General features: G+C 38.6%; 1 protein-coding gene across 2 annotated transcripts in view; it reads right to left on the bottom strand.

The window, feature by feature from the left end:
* Positions 1-16,517, bottom strand: part of ankrd10b (ankyrin repeat domain 10b) — a 29,725-nt gene extending 13,208 nt beyond the window's left edge. The window contains exons 1-3 of one of the 2 annotated variants that reach the window (XM_057852392.1): positions 16,167-16,517; positions 13,433-13,585; positions 12,284-12,375 (exon numbers count right to left, since the gene is read on the bottom strand). In XM_057852392.1, the coding sequence (XP_057708375.1) occupies positions 12,284-12,375; positions 13,433-13,585; positions 16,167-16,364 (443 nt within the window). In that variant the 5' untranslated portion in view covers positions 16,365-16,517. The remainder of the gene's footprint in view (positions 1-12,283; positions 12,376-13,432; positions 13,586-16,166) is intronic. The other variant, XM_057852393.1, reaches the window with a different exon arrangement.
* Between the last annotated feature and the right edge of the window lie 1,330 nt (positions 16,518-17,847).

Raw genomic sequence — 17,847 nt, 5'->3', positions numbered from 1 at the left:
TATTGTCACTTTCAGCAAGGACAAAAGATTATTGTATCAGGTTAATAGTGTGACATCACAGAATGAAGACATTTCTTGGCATGACCTTCAAATATTGAACACAGTGACATAACAGTGGATAAATAAATAAGCTTTGCACAAGATGATTGTTACCATTACACAGTTAACAGGTGAGTACATGGTGCTAAGCAACGCCAGCGGCCGCTAACCGCTCTGCTCTATCTGTTCTCATATCGTCACGCCTTCCTGCCTCCTGCTAGCTAGCTACTTCCCCACTTTCGGAGGCTCATGACAAATTAATAAAAAAAAAAAAAAAAAAAAAAAAAGGCAAGAGTATGAATATTAGTATGATGAAATAATAGCCAAAAACTGGAAATGTTAGGCATGCTGGGTTTTTCCAACCACTTTTATGACTGGGTAAGACCAATTACTTTTACAGTAAAATGACAGGTTTCGAATAGGTAGTAATTCTTTTCCAATTGAGTAAATTATTCTTACCATTACTTTTGGCAAAAGACCATTTAGAATCACTTTGGGTCTGTAGTCAATTGTCTGTTATGGGATTACTTGTTTATTACCAAAGAGAGTTTTCCACTAATTTATGTTGAGTACCATCATTTCCGGACTACAAGCCGCTACTTTTTCCCCTTCATTTTGAATCCTGCGGCACGTGCAATGATGCAGCCAATCGACTTTTCTAACGGCCGCCAGGGGCACTCGAGCATACAACCTAAGAGTGAGACGCGTGGAATAGTTCAATTTTATCTGTAATGTACTGATAAACATAAGATTTTCATATATTTTGGATTCATTACACACAACTGAAGTCGTTCAAGCCTTTTATTGTTTTAATATTGATGATTTTGGCAAAAATGTCAAGAAAAAAAAAAAAACCCAAAAATCCCCATCTCAAAAAATTACCATATCACAAAAACTCTAAAGAAACTACTAACCCAATCATTTGAATCAATGAATTAACTCAAAACCCCTGCGAAAGATTCCTGAGGCTTTTAAAAACTCCCAGCCTGGTTCATTACTCAAAACCGCAATCATGGGCAAGACTGCCGACCTGACTGCTGTCCAGATTGCCAACACTTACACCCTCAAGACACAGAAAAAAAATTCTGAGCGAATAGGCTGTTCCCAGAGTGCTGTATCTAGGCACCTCAGTGGGAAGTCTGTGGGAAGGAAAAAGTGTGGCTGGAAACGCTGCACAACCAGATAGAAGTGACCGCACCCTGAGAAAGATTGTGGAGAAGGGTCGATTCCAGACCTTCGGGGACCTGCAGATACAGTGGACCGAGTCTGGAGTAGAAACATTCAGAGCCACCGTGCACAGGCGTGTGCTGGAAATGGGCTACAGGTGCCGCATTCCCATGCCACTTTTGAATCTGAAACAGCGGCAGAAGCGCCTGACCTGGGCTATAGAGAAGCAGCACTGGACTGTTGCGCAGTGGTACAAAGTACTTTTTTCAGATGAAAGCAAATTTCGCATGTCATTCGGAACTCAAGGTGCCAGAGTTTGGAGGAAGACTGGGAGAAGGAAATGCCAAAATGCCTGAAGTCCAGTGTCAAGTGACCACAGTCAGTGATGGTCTGGGGTGCCATGTCAGCTGCTGGTGTTGGTCTACTGTGTTTTATCAAGGGCAGGGTCAATGCAGCTAGCTATCAGGAGATTTTGGAGCACTTCATGCTTCCATCTGCTGAAAAGCTTTATGGAGATGAAGATTTCTTTTTTCAGCACGACCTGGCACCTGCTCACAGTGCCTTAAACCACTGGTAAATGGTTTACTGACGATGGCATACTGTGCTCAATTGGCCTGGCAACTCTCCTGATCAGAACCCCATAGAGAATCTGTGGGATATTGTGAAGAGCAAGTTGAGGGACACACAGTGGATGAGCCTAAGGCTGCTATCGAAGCATCCTGGGCCTCCATAACACCTCAGTAGTGCCACAGGCTGATTGCCTCCATGCCACACAGCATTGAAGCTGTCATTTCTGCAAGGATTCCCGACCAAGTATTGAGTGCATAGCTGATATAATTAATTGAAGGTTGACTTTTTTGTATTGGTCGGCTGAAACATGCTAATTTTTTGAAATTGTGATTTTTGTTTTTTCTTGACGTTTTTTGCCCAAACCTTTAACATTAAAATAATAAAAGGCTTGAACTACTTCAGTTGTGTGTAATGAATAAAAAATATATGAAAGTCCAATGCTTATCCGTACATTACAGAAAATAATGAACTTTATCACAATATGCTTATTTTTTGAGAAGGACGAGTATGTGTCGAAGAAGACTAGTTTGCACTACTACCGGTATTTTAACTTTGTGCATGAATAAAATTAGCAGACCCACATCATGGAAAATGCTAGAAGAAATTCACTTGCAACTTGACATTAGTGTGAATCGTGCATTTAAAGTGGCACTCCGAGTTAAATGGAAGGCTTGAAAGGCCAGCGGCGAGAGATCGTTTACCAAAACTGGCCGCATACAAAGAGCAACTTTTGCACAAGTCTGCCAGTGGATCCTGACAGCGTAGAGCAGTGTGAAAAAAAATCCACCATCACCAATGGGTTTCGAAAAGCCAGTCTGCTGCGTGACAAAGAGGACGGCACAAGCTCAGGAGTGAATTTGCCTCATGATGAGAGACAATGAAAGTGACAACGAAAGAGAGACAGAAGGTGCGTGGCGAAGTGTATCTGAGCCTATTCATCTTAGACACTGAGCGTGAAGACTTCCATGGTTTCAGTGCACAGGAAGAAGATGAAGGTGGCTAATAAAAACTTTCATGTTTCTAATAACCAGCCCGGCTAGCGCTGTGCTCCGTGTTGCTGTTATGTAAGTGCCGTATTGCTGACGCTGTTTGGAAAGAAAAGTTAGAAGTGCCTGTGACACGAAAAAGCATGTTTATTTCATAATACACACGGTATTTTATGCCCCTGAATGATATGGGCCGCTTGGATGTGTGTGGAAGCGATCGCTATTTTTATTTAGTTTTTTGAATCCCGCGCCATGAAAATGAGTGACTTCCGGCTTCGGTCTGGCATTGAGGAGGAGGGCGCTGTGACGTGTACGGTAGAAGACGTCCTCTTCACGCTACAGTGTACTGTTGTGTATGAGGACGAAGATTCAGCTGATTTTGCGGAATAATACGTTTATTTTTCGCATCACGCCAGCCAAACGGCTGCAGAAAAATCATTCTGTATGAGGGAGAGGCGTATGCGCCTTTTTGGAGTTTCAAAAGGTTCCCATTCACCGTGGATATTTACTGTGGGACCATTGGACTTACGAGGAAGTGAGTAAACATCTTGTTTTGTATTATGTCAAATACGAATACAGCGATTACAAAGTAAACACTACAAACTCCCTTTAAATGAAGGACTACTTACGTTTGATCATTGATAGGCATGTAAAAAGCTCTCCTAATGCTCATTAGCAGCAGCACGTTAGCTGCACAACAACTCCAGCCACCCTCCTCCGGGGAACAAACTGTAAATTGCTCTCCGCCGGGCGGTTTGCCGATCCGCGAAGGCAATCGACAACCGGGTCGTCATGTCAAATAATCCAGGATAGTTATGTGTGATTTTCCGCTTCGAAGACTTTGAAACATCACTCGGTTCGGGTTAGCATGTCGGCTAGCTGTCACGCCTTCTGGTTTGTTTATATTCTCCAAAGCCGGGGAAGGGAAATTACATATGTCCGATTTAGGTGTCATAAAGTATCGTTCGGGAGGTGCGACAGTAAAGGTGAAGTCGACAGTTTTGACCATTATGGAGTAATTTTGCCATGTCGTCATGAATAAATGCATTTTTATTATTTCATATTCCATTCAGCACAAGACTGTTATTTGTCATGACCATGCCATTTATTTAGCAATTGGGGAAAATACTTGGATAAAAAGAATATCCTGTAAAAATATTGAAGTAAAGAGACAGAAACTGACATTTTGCCGCTCTCTTCGTCGCGTTTTCCTCGTTGTGAATAGTTCCCCCTCGACGGGCTGACTGGTCCTTCTCAAGCCATTTATATAGCTATTGGGGAAAAATACTTGGATAAAAAGAATATCCTGTAAAAATATTGGAGTAGAAAGACTGAAACAATGACATTTTGCGGCTCTCTTCGTCGCGCTTTCCTCGTTCTGAATAATTCCCCCTCAATGGGCTGAATAGTAAAACCGATGAGCCCAGTCTACCGCTGACGTCATCCACCTGTTGGGGACGCTAAAGCCCTATAATGGTAGGCAGGGCTAACCGGCAGATTAAAAGACTAATTTCTCGTCATCTGTGCTTTGCTAAATTGTTGTATATAGTCGAATCGTCTCAAAATATGATTCTAATTCACATAATAATGCCATTTAAGACTTTTTTTCTCGTGTCGTATGCTCTTTAAGGTACGTTATTAAAATTTAGAAAACGCTGTGTGTTTCTCTGTAAATATCTTATGTTACTATGTGGGCACACGCGGCTTATAGACAGGAGGCTTATGTATGTACAAAATGGTTTTTCCTTTAAAAATGTACTGGGTGAAACTTGTAATCAGGGGCGTCCAATAATCCAGAAATTACGGTAATACTATTAAATGAATACATGTTGTGTTTGCTCATTAGTAAGTATGTAAGCATGGAGAGGTTGAAAGAAATGCTGGAAACAACTTAAAAAGCATTTGAATGTCAGCTCACAAGAAAGAGGTGCAGCATAAAACAGGCCTGAAAGCCAAGACCTTAAAATCCAATCCATTCGCCAATGCATACAGGGGTATTCTTCAAGATGGTTGTGCTGACTGTAGATGGTAAATTGTGCTTCATTACTTTTCCTTTTCAGTTCACGTCTTTACGTCGTCTTTCTGAGAGGTTCAAGAAGATGGACTGGCAGTATAAGATAGCATTCTTGAATCATTGGACTGACATTTTATCTGTGGGACTGCATTTTGCGTGAATTAAATAAATGGTGCGCGCATTACAATTACTCATTTACCTTTTTTCAGTTGATCTGCTGACATAGTTTCAGTGACGATGTTTTTTGTTTGTGGTTGTAAACATGAATATTTACTATCTCATCTGTTATAGAATTACTAAATCCTCTTTTATCTTGAAGACTTTTTAAATGATATTTCTAAGAAGTGCAATAGTGACTTACTTGAAATGAAAACTTGCTTTGTCATGAGCCTCATTCCCACCACACTTGCTTGCCTTACATTCTCTTTTTAATGAGCCCCAAAATCTAACTACTACTACTTCAATTAATATGTCATAATAGACTAAAGACACAATCTGTGATCTAAAGAGGAAAAAAAACAACATCATTTTCATCACTTAAACTTTGACTCATCATATAATGACCAAATGCACATAGGAAAAGGAGCATTGATTCCTTTTAGAAATGCCAAAACCAACCAGGGCTTTCATGTGCCATCAAATGTAATATTTCAAGGCTTAGTTTAAAAGTCACATTCAGAGTTCAGCATTACCATTATCAAATGCCATTTACAACAAATCATATATATATATATATATATATTAGTGAGGAGCAGAAGTATTTGCACCCCTTTTGATTTTGCAAGCAAAATAGGTAGAGGTCTGAAATTTCAATCATAGATGCATTTCCACTCATAGAGACATAATCTTAAAAAAATCCAGAAATTACATTGTATGATTTTTAAAAATAATTTACTAGGGTTCATAAGTATTTGTATTCCTGAGAATCACCAATAATTATGACACTCAAAAAGCTATCAATATAACCCCATGAGTAACCACCCAACCACCATCTGTTTGAGCTCAAAATTGTCACCTGTGCACCCCACAGTCAGTCAGAATCCAACTGTTACCTTGGGCAAGACCAGAGAGCTTTTAAAAGACACCAGAGAAAACAGTGTTGAGCTCCACAAAGCTGGAAAAGACTATGGGACAATTGGAAAGCATCTTGGTGAGAATAAATCAACAGTTGCAGCAATTGTTAGAGAACGGAAAAGGCTAAACATGATTAATAATCTACCTTGGACTGGGGCTCCATGTACAATCTCTTCTCGTGGTGCATCACTCATGATGAGAAAAGTGAGGACTAAGCCTAGAACTACACGACAGGAGCTGGTCAATGACCTAAAGAGAGCTGGATGCACAGTTTCAAAGGCTACTGTCAGTAGAACACTACGATGCAATGGTTAAAAATGATATGTTTTGCTTAGAAGGTTCCCCTGTTCAAGCCAGTATATATGAAGGCCCAACTGAAGTTTGCTAGGGACCATCTGAATGATGCAGTGGGGTCATGGGAGAAAGTCATGTGGTCAGATAAGACCAAAGTAGAACTTTTTGGTGAAAATTTTAGTCGTCGTGTGTGGAAGAAAAAGAACAACGAGTACAATCCAAAGAACACCATCCCCACTGTGAAGTATGTGTGTGGAAACCTCATATTTTGGTGCTGCTTTTCGACAAAGGGGACAGGACGACTGTCCTATACAAAGCAGAAGACGAAAGGTGAAATGTATCGTCAGATTTTGAGCCACAACCTCCTTCCCTCAGTCAGAGACTTGAAGATGAGTCGTGGCTGGATCTTCCAAAATGACAATGATCCGAAGCACATAGTCAAGCTGACCAAGCATACGTAAAAAGCATATGAAGGTTCTGGAGTGGCCTCGCCAGTCTGAATTCAATAGAAAATCTTTGGATGGAGCTGAAACTTCCGTGTTTCTTTACGACAGCCCCGAAACCTGACAGATCTAGAGAAGATTTGTGTGGAGGAATGGGCCAAAATCCCTATTTCCATATGTGAAAACCTGGCGAAGATCTACAGAGAGCGTCTGACCTCTAATTGCAAACAAAGGCTTCTGTACTAAATATCAGTACTGATTTTCTCAGCGGTATAAATATTTATGAACCCAAATAAATTACAAATTAATAATTGAAAAATCATACGATGAGAGTTCCGTTTTTTTTTTTTTTTTATAGATTATGTCTCTAAGTGGAAATGCACCGATTATTGAAATTTCAGAACGCTACCTATTACTTCTGCTCCTCACTGTACATTTTCCTCCCCTTTGACAGTAAACATTCTACATACACCCAATGATGAAATGTTGCCTTGATCATTTAAATACAGTATTTTCAAAATGTATTTCATTTAGAATGCAAATTTGGACTGAATATTTAAAAGTGAAGAATAAACAAATAAATAAAACAACTGAAAGCTTCCGGGCAGCTCTGGATTTCAATGCCAAGTGGCATAAGAATAATCATCTGCACTACAGAAAGTATGGAACTGAATACAAAATAAGCAAAATAAAATGGAAATATGAATTCGGACATTGCTAGTTTGAGAAAAGACCTATTTTATATTCAAGTATTAGAAAAACTTCACTATGGAACTGCATTAGTGTGTGCTTTTCCTGCCGTGCACACCTTGGTAGTGTTGGTGCAAGCACACTGATACACCTAATTAATGTAAATAAACAACAAGATAACACCACAGTAGGAAATGAATACATTAGAGGATGAACATACGGTACATTAAATCATGCATGTGTATGTTGCTGCAATGTTTGTGTTTTGGTTATTTGGAATTTTATTCTTCTGTCACCAATTCAATGAGGTTTTACAATTAGCTGTTGGCGTTTCCATGAAGTGTATCAATCAATCAATTGGGGGCGGCGTCCCGTCCCTGTGCGTTCAGCCAACCAGATAAACCAGTTTTTTCCACTGCTGGTGATCTTGAGCCAGGAGTTCTGCATTCTCCATGTTGCATTTTTCAAAAAGGTGTCTAATTGGTTTTGTTGGACAATTAGTTTATAACACACTACATGATGTTCAGTGGTGAAATAAAATTACCGGTAAATAAAAACGCAACGTTAAATAAATCAGTCGTACATACGACTAATCTATGAATCAAAACACATGATTTTTACTTGAAGTCTGGTAATGAACAAGTAGATTTAAAAATACACGCAGACTTGCAAGATGTACTTGGATAAAAAAAAGCTTCCAATAGTACTATTGTAAATGGATAACTTCAGTATTAGCATTTAGTACTTAGTATTTCTTTATTGGCCTTTTGGGAAAAAAAATCGTTTTTTTTGGGAGGGGGGATTTTTATTTTGATTCACTGATTAATCGAAAAAGAATTATCTACCGATAAATTGAAGAAGGAAAACATTAGTTGAAACCGTATTCTAATTGTAGTGTCTTTTTACATTCCTTAAAATTCTTTACTTCAATAAGATATTTTGGGCGAAAAATACACGCTACCAATAAAATCATTATGACTGATCATAAAAGTAGGCAGGATGAATTGCCATTCATGAAGATATTTACGGTATCCATTTTATGTCTGTTGTGTGTTTCAGTACTTAACAAGCATATTGCATTACAGTTCCACACAATGCAATGCAGTTTTGCTAGCCATGTACAATGTGCATTTGGTCATCTGGTGAAAACTAAGACATAAACCAAAACAAACTTTAAATAAAAGCACACTCTATATAACAAATATCATGCAACACGACTTACAAAGTTAAGAACATTTTTGCTGACATTTTCATCAAGCTGCCCTTGTGCTGCAGTTCTTTTAGATGACCAAAAAAGGTTCTACTCTACCGTTAGGATCTGTTAATGATCAACTTTTATAACTAACAAGCTTGTGCTAATAATGAAAAGGCTCGTAAATATTTCATCCAGACACACAAGGGGCAACTTGATGAGAATTGTCACGAAGATAAACAAGTCTAAAAGATGGACAAATAAAACACATTTTCAAGGGCACGCCACCAAATTGAACGTTTGACGGTCAACAGTAATAACGCTATCAAGAAGTAAACATTTTTTAATCTTGAGATTTAAATGCTTAACGTTACTAAATTTGCACGACTGATGAACTGCTTACTGTTCAAACTAGACATGCGTCGATTACTGCTTTCAAGGTATACCGTGGTATGAAAACGTCACGGTTTGAAAACCGCAAAAATTTACCGTCATACCTTCCCTAAGGTTTTAGCTTTTTTTTTTTATGTCCCAAAAATGCAGAGAGAAATGTTGCTCAGTGTTTCAGCTGTGCTACACGATGGCTGGAGGAGGTGAAACTCCTGAACTTTTTCCCCCATCGAAGAAAACGAAATCGCTGGTATGGGAATACTTCGGACACGGAAAAGTTACAGACGTCCGTGGCTTAGAGGAGGAGGACCAACAGACATTGAAAACATGTTTGTGGAGGCTGGCTGCCGAGGAGGCAGTACCTACAATATGATTTCACATTTATACAAAATTAAAGGTTAGTTAACATTGTCATGAACGTATCCCACCAGCTACGACGAGAGTTAACTCCAGCGTGTTTAGTGCGTCTAGTGGTGGTAAAATGTGTTTTTTTTCTCTCTGGCAACTGTCTGTATTGAGAAAGAGTGTGTATACTATAAACATGATACGAGTCATACACAAGTGCTTTTTATGAAAAAATAACTCCATTGTTTTTGTTCCGATTGTAATAATGCAACATATTTTACAGCTGTAATTGCAATACCGTGATATTTTAGCTTAAGGTTATAATACCGGCAGAATCTCATACCGGCACATGCCTAGTTCAGACGAAGAATGTTTTAGTCTGTAACGTTTTGCATTTACATTAGCAGTTAGCTAAGCATTCTTTCGTCACTTTCGTCCTTAAGTGTTTTATTCTAATTTCTTTCAAAATGATGTTCCCCCCATATTTTCTTAAGTGGTAATAGTAAAGAATTTGAATTGAAAACATAAGAAAAGTTTTACACATATAAATTAAAAATGAATGTAAAATTAGCCTGCAACAGGAACAAAATTACAAACATTACACTAATATTTTTTTTAATAATATAACAAATTCACTGAACAATGCAAAATGGTTGAAAATAATTGCCCTTGTAGTGTGTGCACCTCAGCCACAAGAAGGGAGTGGCACTTCGCTGAGAAGCACTGACAGTAACAGAGTACTAGCAGATGAATCGTTTCTTGGCAGCGTACAAAGGCTCTGCCTGTAAGTGTTGTTCTATTTCTTGTCTATGAATGTTCCGGATATGTTTGTGTGTGAATATTCTTTAAGTTGACAACTGCATTGCTATTTTCGGTTAGCGCGTCAGTGAAGTATTCCATTGTATATTAGCATTAAGCTACAGCTTGAAGTGCATTTTGTATATGTGTCATTTCTAGGGCTGTCAAAATTATCGCGTTAACGGGTGGTAATTAATTTCTTAAATTTATCACGTTAAAATATTTGACACAATTAACGCACATGCCCCGCTCAAACAGATTAAAATGACAGTGTCGTGTCCATTTGTTACTTGTGTTTTTGTGTTTTGTCGCCCTCTGCTGGCGCTTGTGTGCGACTGATTTTATGGGTTTCAGCACCATCCGTGAGCATTGTGTAATTATTTACCTCAACAATGGCGAGCTACTAGTTATTTTTTGATTGAAAATTTTACAAATGTTATTAAATCGAAAACATTAATAGGGGTTTTAATATAAAATTTCTATAACTTGTACTAACATTTATCCTTTAAGAACTACAAGTCTTTCTATCCATGGATCACTTTAACAGAAAGATTGTGAATAATGTTAATGCCATCTTGTGGATTTATTGTTATAATAAACAAATACAGTACTTATGTACAGTATGCTGCATGTATATATCCATCTTGTGTCTTATCTTTCCATTCCAACAATAATTTACAGAAAAATATGGCATATTTTATAGATGGTTTGAATTGCGATTAATTACGAGAATTTTTAAGCTGTGATTAACTCAATTAAAAATTTTAATCGTTTGACAGCCCTAGTTATTTCATTATTATGTGTGTTTAGTTTTATAGTTCAGTTAGGGGTGTAACGGAACACAAAAATCTCGGTTTGGTACGTAACTCGGTTTTGAGGTCACGGTTCGGTTCATTTTCGGTACAGTAAGAAAACAAAATGCAAAATATAAATGTGCTAGTTGTTTATTACACATTTTTGTGCTTTCAACAATAGGAACAGTAGCCTATACAAAGCTAGAATTCTGCTCAAAAGTAGTGAGTATTTAAAGATAATAATCCAACAACAACTTGCCTTTCAGACCCCGCGTATTGGTCAGCTTTCTTTCAGAAAGAAAGAAGAAAAAAGACGTCCTGTGCTAAAGAGAGAAGCAATCCAATGACAAAGATTTTACCATGTATTTTACAAATTAAATGCCTCAATGATTTTTTTTTCTTATGAATGGTTTTCAAAAGCTTTATTGGTGGATTTTTTTCAGGTTAAAGCGCCACACAGAAATTAATAAATTTAATTGTGTAAGCAGGATCTGTCTAGTATTCTTATTATTTAATTACAGGTGTTTTATCTCATTTTCAATTTATTTTATTTAAATGGGATATTATTTATTTATGTTTGTATTTTACAAATGTGATGTAGTATTCATTTATATTGTATATTTTATATGGTATAACTTTAGTTCCTATGTGAATATTAGTTCCTACTTGTTTTGTTGTGGTAGGAGGGCTTTGTATTGAACACGGGGCCGTGTTGGTTATTATTATAGCAGAGAAGACAACTGTAAATCAACAAAGACAAGTCAACTGTGCCCCGATTTACCACCAAAGAGATCTGATGGACTCAAAAAGTAAGTTACGATTGCATATTAGTTTGAAAAACGACCGGATCCACCATATTTTTACACAAGTGACTTCCGGTCTGCTAGCTAGTAGTATTGACGCAGGAGGGTCGCGTCTCGCGTCAAATAATTAACTCTGCCGTTCTTTTTGCGTGCGTCGTGTTGAGCCGCTTCTGGGACGCCTCTAACACGCGGCCGCACTGCGACTGGTGTGCATTGGCTGATTGACTTTAACGCCCGTGTTTCACTACTTTCTCGCGGCGGCCACGTTGTCGCGCCGTTGACGTTTCTTACTGTCCTACCGTGTTGGTCCTCATTATAGTAGCGAACACGGAGTGAATATAATCTACACAAAGAAACTGTAACCCGATTGACTCGCAGCCTCGAAAAGTAAGGGTTACATTACGTCAGAAACTCGTTCGGTACGCCTCCGTTCCGAACCGACCACCAAGTACCGAAACGGTTCAATACGAATACATGTACCGTTACACCCTTAAGTTCAGTACATCCAGTGATTCTGCAACGGCATTAAATATTAAAATCCATAAAAATATCCGCCTTGTTCAAGTCTTTTCTGTACCGATTCACATTTTGATGGCGGGCCCTTGCAAGTGTGTCACACCAGAGTTGGAGAATAAGAGAGGGGGGAAAATAAGATGAGCTCACAACATTGACCACAGGACTTACTCAGCTTTTGCTCCCTGCACCAACAGAGCGTTGATGCATTCCAGACTGCCCGCACGTGCAGCCTTGTGGATGGGCGTCTCGCCCACATAGTCCTGAGAGATAACAGACCAGCACACAGTTAAACATAGAAACACATGTTTGAACAAGATGCAACAAGAGTGAGGGCCTCGGCAAACTATCGACCTTTGTTGTTGCGCCTAAAGAAAATATAAAATGCAGACTTCTTTAAATTGTTAAACAATGAATTTTGATACCATTAAATACTCGCAAAGCCTAACTTTTCTATTTCCAATGTGTGAGTAAAGTAATGACGGTGGAAATCTCCAGGCAACGTATGAACTTTTCACCCAGACTGCAACACCGCCCTCCTGTCGCAAATGGTTATTAAAAATGCCGTTACGAGTGAGAGAGCGTGCACAAAGACGGAGGAAAAAAAAAACCCAGAATGAGTCATGTATAAACCTAGGCTATGCAAGCTGGCTGTCTGGTACAAATTTTCAGCAGACAGGAAATAACAAATCCTCAATTTGAAGCTAGCTTGTTAGTGCAAAAAAGCAGAGAAAGGCCAGTTATTAGAAATAAAAGGTCTGCGCACAGTGTGTCATGATGACATCAGCTTTTGCGTCATGGTGACCTACTAATCTCATTTCACCAAGAAAGGCAGCGGAGCACAGAACATAATCCTGCCGTTTGACAGCAGTGACGAAAAGGCAACAAAGATGAAGAGTAAATGCAAAAAAGTACCTCAATTTTGAGAGAGGATTTAATAGAGAGAGAATAGCTTTAGAAAACAATTATACAGTTACAGTTATATAATATTATTAACAGTCAAGTTTTCTCAGCACATTATTATGAGTTTCAGTGCTCATTTCCAGCTAAAATCATTAGCACAGTGTTATCGCGGACTAATCAAAATTATAACTTGTGGCAGCCCTAGACTAAATAGAAAGTGGCTATGGCGGTCTGCTGGGCTGGTCATCATATTAGAATGATCCTTCTTGAAGGGATCATCCTGAGCTCAATCTGTCAGTACGTTGCACATTTCACTTAATGGCAAGCCAGCCACAGCTAAATACTAAGTTGGTTTCCTTGTCATGACAGCAACATGTTTTTTGAGTGACTTTCCAGCATCCAGCGTGAATGTCGCACCTGTCTATTAATGTCGGCACCGGCCTGTAGAAGCCATAACAAGCACTGGGGATGGCCTCCAAACGCTGAAATGTGAGTGGGCGTCTGGGCAAACTTGGAGGTCATAATGTTGACGCCGCAGCCCACTTGGACCAGCTGCATCACGCACTCCAGCTGGGAAGATACAAGGGAATGTTGGCATCACTTATTTGCAGAATGACATGGACAGAAAGGGACTCAAATCGAACCATGCCATCAACACCACCTTTCAGGGATAGAACAAACCATTAATTCATGGAATATTTTTCCTCATTGTTTAGTTCATTATATTTTCACATATATTGTTCTGGGCTTTACATTTTAGTTGGAAACAATTATGTCCTGAGAAATGTTTAGACTAGGAATATTATGGAAGTATGCGAGTGAATGATTGTTTTCCAAATCAGATGTCTCCAAGTATCTAATTTTCATGAATTACAAAGACAATATTTACTTTGTGTTTTTATTATTGTTATTATTATTTTTTTTTAAATGTTGCAATACTGGATCCATATATGATATTTGTTTTTGCATGACCAAAGGTCACCAAAAATTTGGTGACGGTCATTGGATAAATTGAATTTTGGATATTTGACACAGCTAGAAATCCAATCCATTTGAAGTAGAAAGGATGACAGCCTTCCCACGTTAAATGGATTGGATTAGTGATAGTGATAAACGAATTTAACGCAACACCAGGTAACTTTTCAACCTTTATATAATATTTTCATAACATTTGAGATAATATGTCGATTAACAACTAGTTGAATGACACCTCTTTTACAGTGGGGAGAACAAGTATTTGATACACTGCCAATGGGTATCTTGAGGGGTCTGTAACTAACTATGAAAAGGGTGGCAGGAATCCTGCCACACAAAATAAATTACAAATGCGCTGACTGCTTTATACTTCCCAATTTCTTCATTCATTAAAAAGACGGAAGTCGATGCGAACGTTTTTGCAAGCATGCTGCAAAGATGGCAGTGCAACAAGATACAAAAAGTTGTCTGAGGTGGGGGGGGGGGGGGGGGGGGGGGGGGGGAAGAAAAAAAAGAGAGAGGCTACCAGGATATACAGAATAAGCATTGGCCCGGCTTTCACTCGCTGGCGTGACCTCCCACCCCAACTGATTTCGTCAGCACTGACGAGTTCGGGTTGGGGGATTTAGCCAAACGGCCGCTAACCGTCAGATGCTATTGTTTAGCCACAACTGGATTCATTACCTTATTACTATTGATTAGGGCTGCAGCTATCGATTATTTTAGTAGTCGATTAATCGATGAACTAGTAAGTTCGAGTCATCGAGTAATCTGATAAGGAACATTGCAAAATTATATTACCTGATCTGAGCCTCAAACGGTATAAAAAAAAAAAGAATAAATAAAGATCTAAGTCCAACAAAACAACAATTGGCTAACTTACGTAGCAAAACTCCGCTAAACTTAAATGCTATAATATGCGATTTTTTTTTTTTTCAATGCTCTTAACAAATGGTTCAAACACATATTCCCACAAAAAATGGCTAAATATACCGATAAACTAGATTATGAATGCATTAAAAAAAACATTAGCTCAAACAAAAGCTTAGTTTATGTTGGTCTTAAAAGGGAGCAGCTCGATTCAGCCACGTGAAATGACTGTCATATTCACTATTGCCACTAGAGGGCATTGTATCCTAATCAATAACAGTAGATGCAAACACTTTTAAAACAAACCATTACAACACCACTTTAATTTAATGAATACTTCTTTTTTTCTAATTGAATTACTCGAGTTAATCGGTTAATCTTTGCAGCACTACTATTCATTTTACTATTCAGCCGCTGGAAACAAAAGTGTTGTTTAATTCATCTGCAGGCGACCGGGAGATTGATTTTTGATTCATTGATGATTTTACGACACTGTTCGGGTGTGCGCTAGTCCTCATGGGAAACCCAGTCTTGCTTAAAGCAAAACACTACAGCTTTTGTCCACCGGTGTGTTGCTTTAAAAAGAGAGTTTTTTTTTGGACAGTTTTTAAGACCCATGTAATTGAACGTCTTTAATTTCCAATGGCACTGAAACAGTTCATTTAAAAATAAAATGTAATGTGGAGTTTATATATTTATGTAATATCAAGAATTGTATCGGAACGAGCGAGTATCAGTATTGAGTTGAAAGTTTTTGTATCGTGACTACAGTACTTGAAACAATGGTTGTGGTGTGGAGTGAAAGGAATGCCAAAAGTGGTTGTTTATTTGTTTAAGGCTTCGTTATTGTATCTCTTCATAAACCTGATGAACCGGATTAATTCTAATGTTCAAATGCTGCATGACTATGCCCTTCTAATTTGTGAACTTTATGAGTATACTTTTCATATTACCTCGGAAGCATCGACATTTTTTGCAGACACGGATATTAACGTTAGAGCAGTATTACTGAGTGGCTTAAGAGTTATTTTAGATAAATAGATTATATGTAGGTCTCGCTCCAAATAATCTCGCCAGTACTAACCCAGGTCTATAAAAAAGACAGCGACAGTAAAAGTATCCGCGTTTTTTAAGAAACACGTTTCATTCACTTCATTGTCTGCTTGTAGTTAACTATGGCGGCTGCTATTGCTCATTAGCTAACGGACGAGGCGGCTGACATGAGGAAATGGCTGAAACAGCGCAGTATGTTCGCATTCGAGACCTTTCCCTCATTCCAAACTGGCAATAAAATATGTCACCCCACCTTTCCGAAATGAGCTGCCCAGTGTATGGGCGTCCAGCCGTAGAAGGTGTCCTCCACGGCGAGGTCAGCCGGGTTCGCGGCGGTCTGAAGGAAGGAGCACAAGGCGCCGACGTCTCCGTCCCTGCACGCCCGGTGGAGAGGGAAGCGGTTGTTTAACACCTCCTCGCTCGAGAACCCAGACTCGCACTGCACCGACATGGTTAGGAAAACGGGTAAATGTACAAAAAGACAAGCGGAAGAGGGAAATGGAAAATGATGCGAGCAGGTCACACCACGCCGCCCCGGTGTGTCTTTCTGCCTGACAACACGATGCACACAGCACTACCCGGGTAAAAATTGAGGAGCAGAGAGAGATGGAAAACGTGGCGTGGCTTTGAACTGGAGTACGACTCACGAGTTCAAAGATTTTTTTAAATTTAGAAAATATTTTTGTCTCTATTTTTGGACAGTGAAAAAAAAGAATGTGGTTAATACTATTCTTATTATTTTTATTCTTTTGGACTATAAACTGGATTATAAAGCGCACCCATTAATGAAGGAGTATACAGTATATTCATACATAAAGGCCACCTAATTATAGGTGCATTAGTAGGGAAGAGGACACTAAAGGGATAGAAAGCTGGCCAAGATTCTGACTTTACTGATTTTATTCTTAAATTTAGGACACCGTTTTTTTTTTCATTTTCAGTGGTTCTAATGCTCTTCCGTAAATTAGGGAATTTATGCACTGCATTTGTCATTTTTAGTGATTTAAAGCAACACTAGGTAACTTTTCAACCTTTATAAAATATATTTATAATATTTGTGATTAGTGATGTTACCAGGATGCCAGGTGTGGAAGGCAGGGGTGAAATGGCCCAGGACGGTCAGGAACGCAGTTCCGGTATAAGATTCAGGGCCAGAATGCTGTTCTAGTACACAGTGCTTTGATTCCAAAAATATGGCGGCAACTGTCAAAACGCTATGTTAAAAAAAAAAAAAAAAAAAAAAAGAAATGCTAAGCTGCCACACATGCATTTCATCTCCAAGAAGAAAACAATCTACCAACATCAGATTTACATACACAAGTGTTAACAACAAGCATAATAAAGTGCTTGTGTAGCGTAATCCGTTTCCACCTATATTTATTATTTATTTTATTCCACGGACGGCATGAAGGTTGCCACAGCTGCTGCAGTTATATGATGCTGACGATGATGAGTCACGCCAATGCACGCAGCAAAGCAAAACGCCTAGACTTATTTATCCATTCAACTGGCTGACATACTGACATGTGATCAGCAGAGATAGTTAGCTCTGATTGGTTCAAATGTGCATGTTTTTTCGAACACCAAAAAAAAAAAAAAAAAAAAAAAAAAAAATCTTAGCTGTTAATGTGCACTTTGGACTTATACTTGTTCATTTATGTTTGGCTACTTATTCATTTCCTTATGATTTAAAAAAGTCAAAAGGCAAAAAAACAAAAACAAACTAACAATGCTCAAGTAGACTACTGCACCTTAAAACATGTTGTTTTCTCCTTGAGATAACTGTTGTTGTGATTTGGTCTAAACAAATAAAAGTTGATTTGATTTTATTTGACTTAGAACACATCCATAACTGAACAGTATGGACATGCAGGTGACAATGTTTTTTTTAGGTAACCTATTGTGTTTCCTCGGTTTTATTATTATAGGTATTC

This window comes from Corythoichthys intestinalis, chromosome 12 (assembly GCF_030265065.1).
Source record: "Corythoichthys intestinalis isolate RoL2023-P3 chromosome 12, ASM3026506v1, whole genome shotgun sequence".
Lineage (NCBI taxonomy): Eukaryota > Metazoa > Chordata > Actinopteri > Syngnathiformes > Syngnathidae > Corythoichthys > Corythoichthys intestinalis.
Note: the sequence above shows the minus strand (reverse complement) of the source record. Positions and strands in the feature narration are given on the sequence as shown.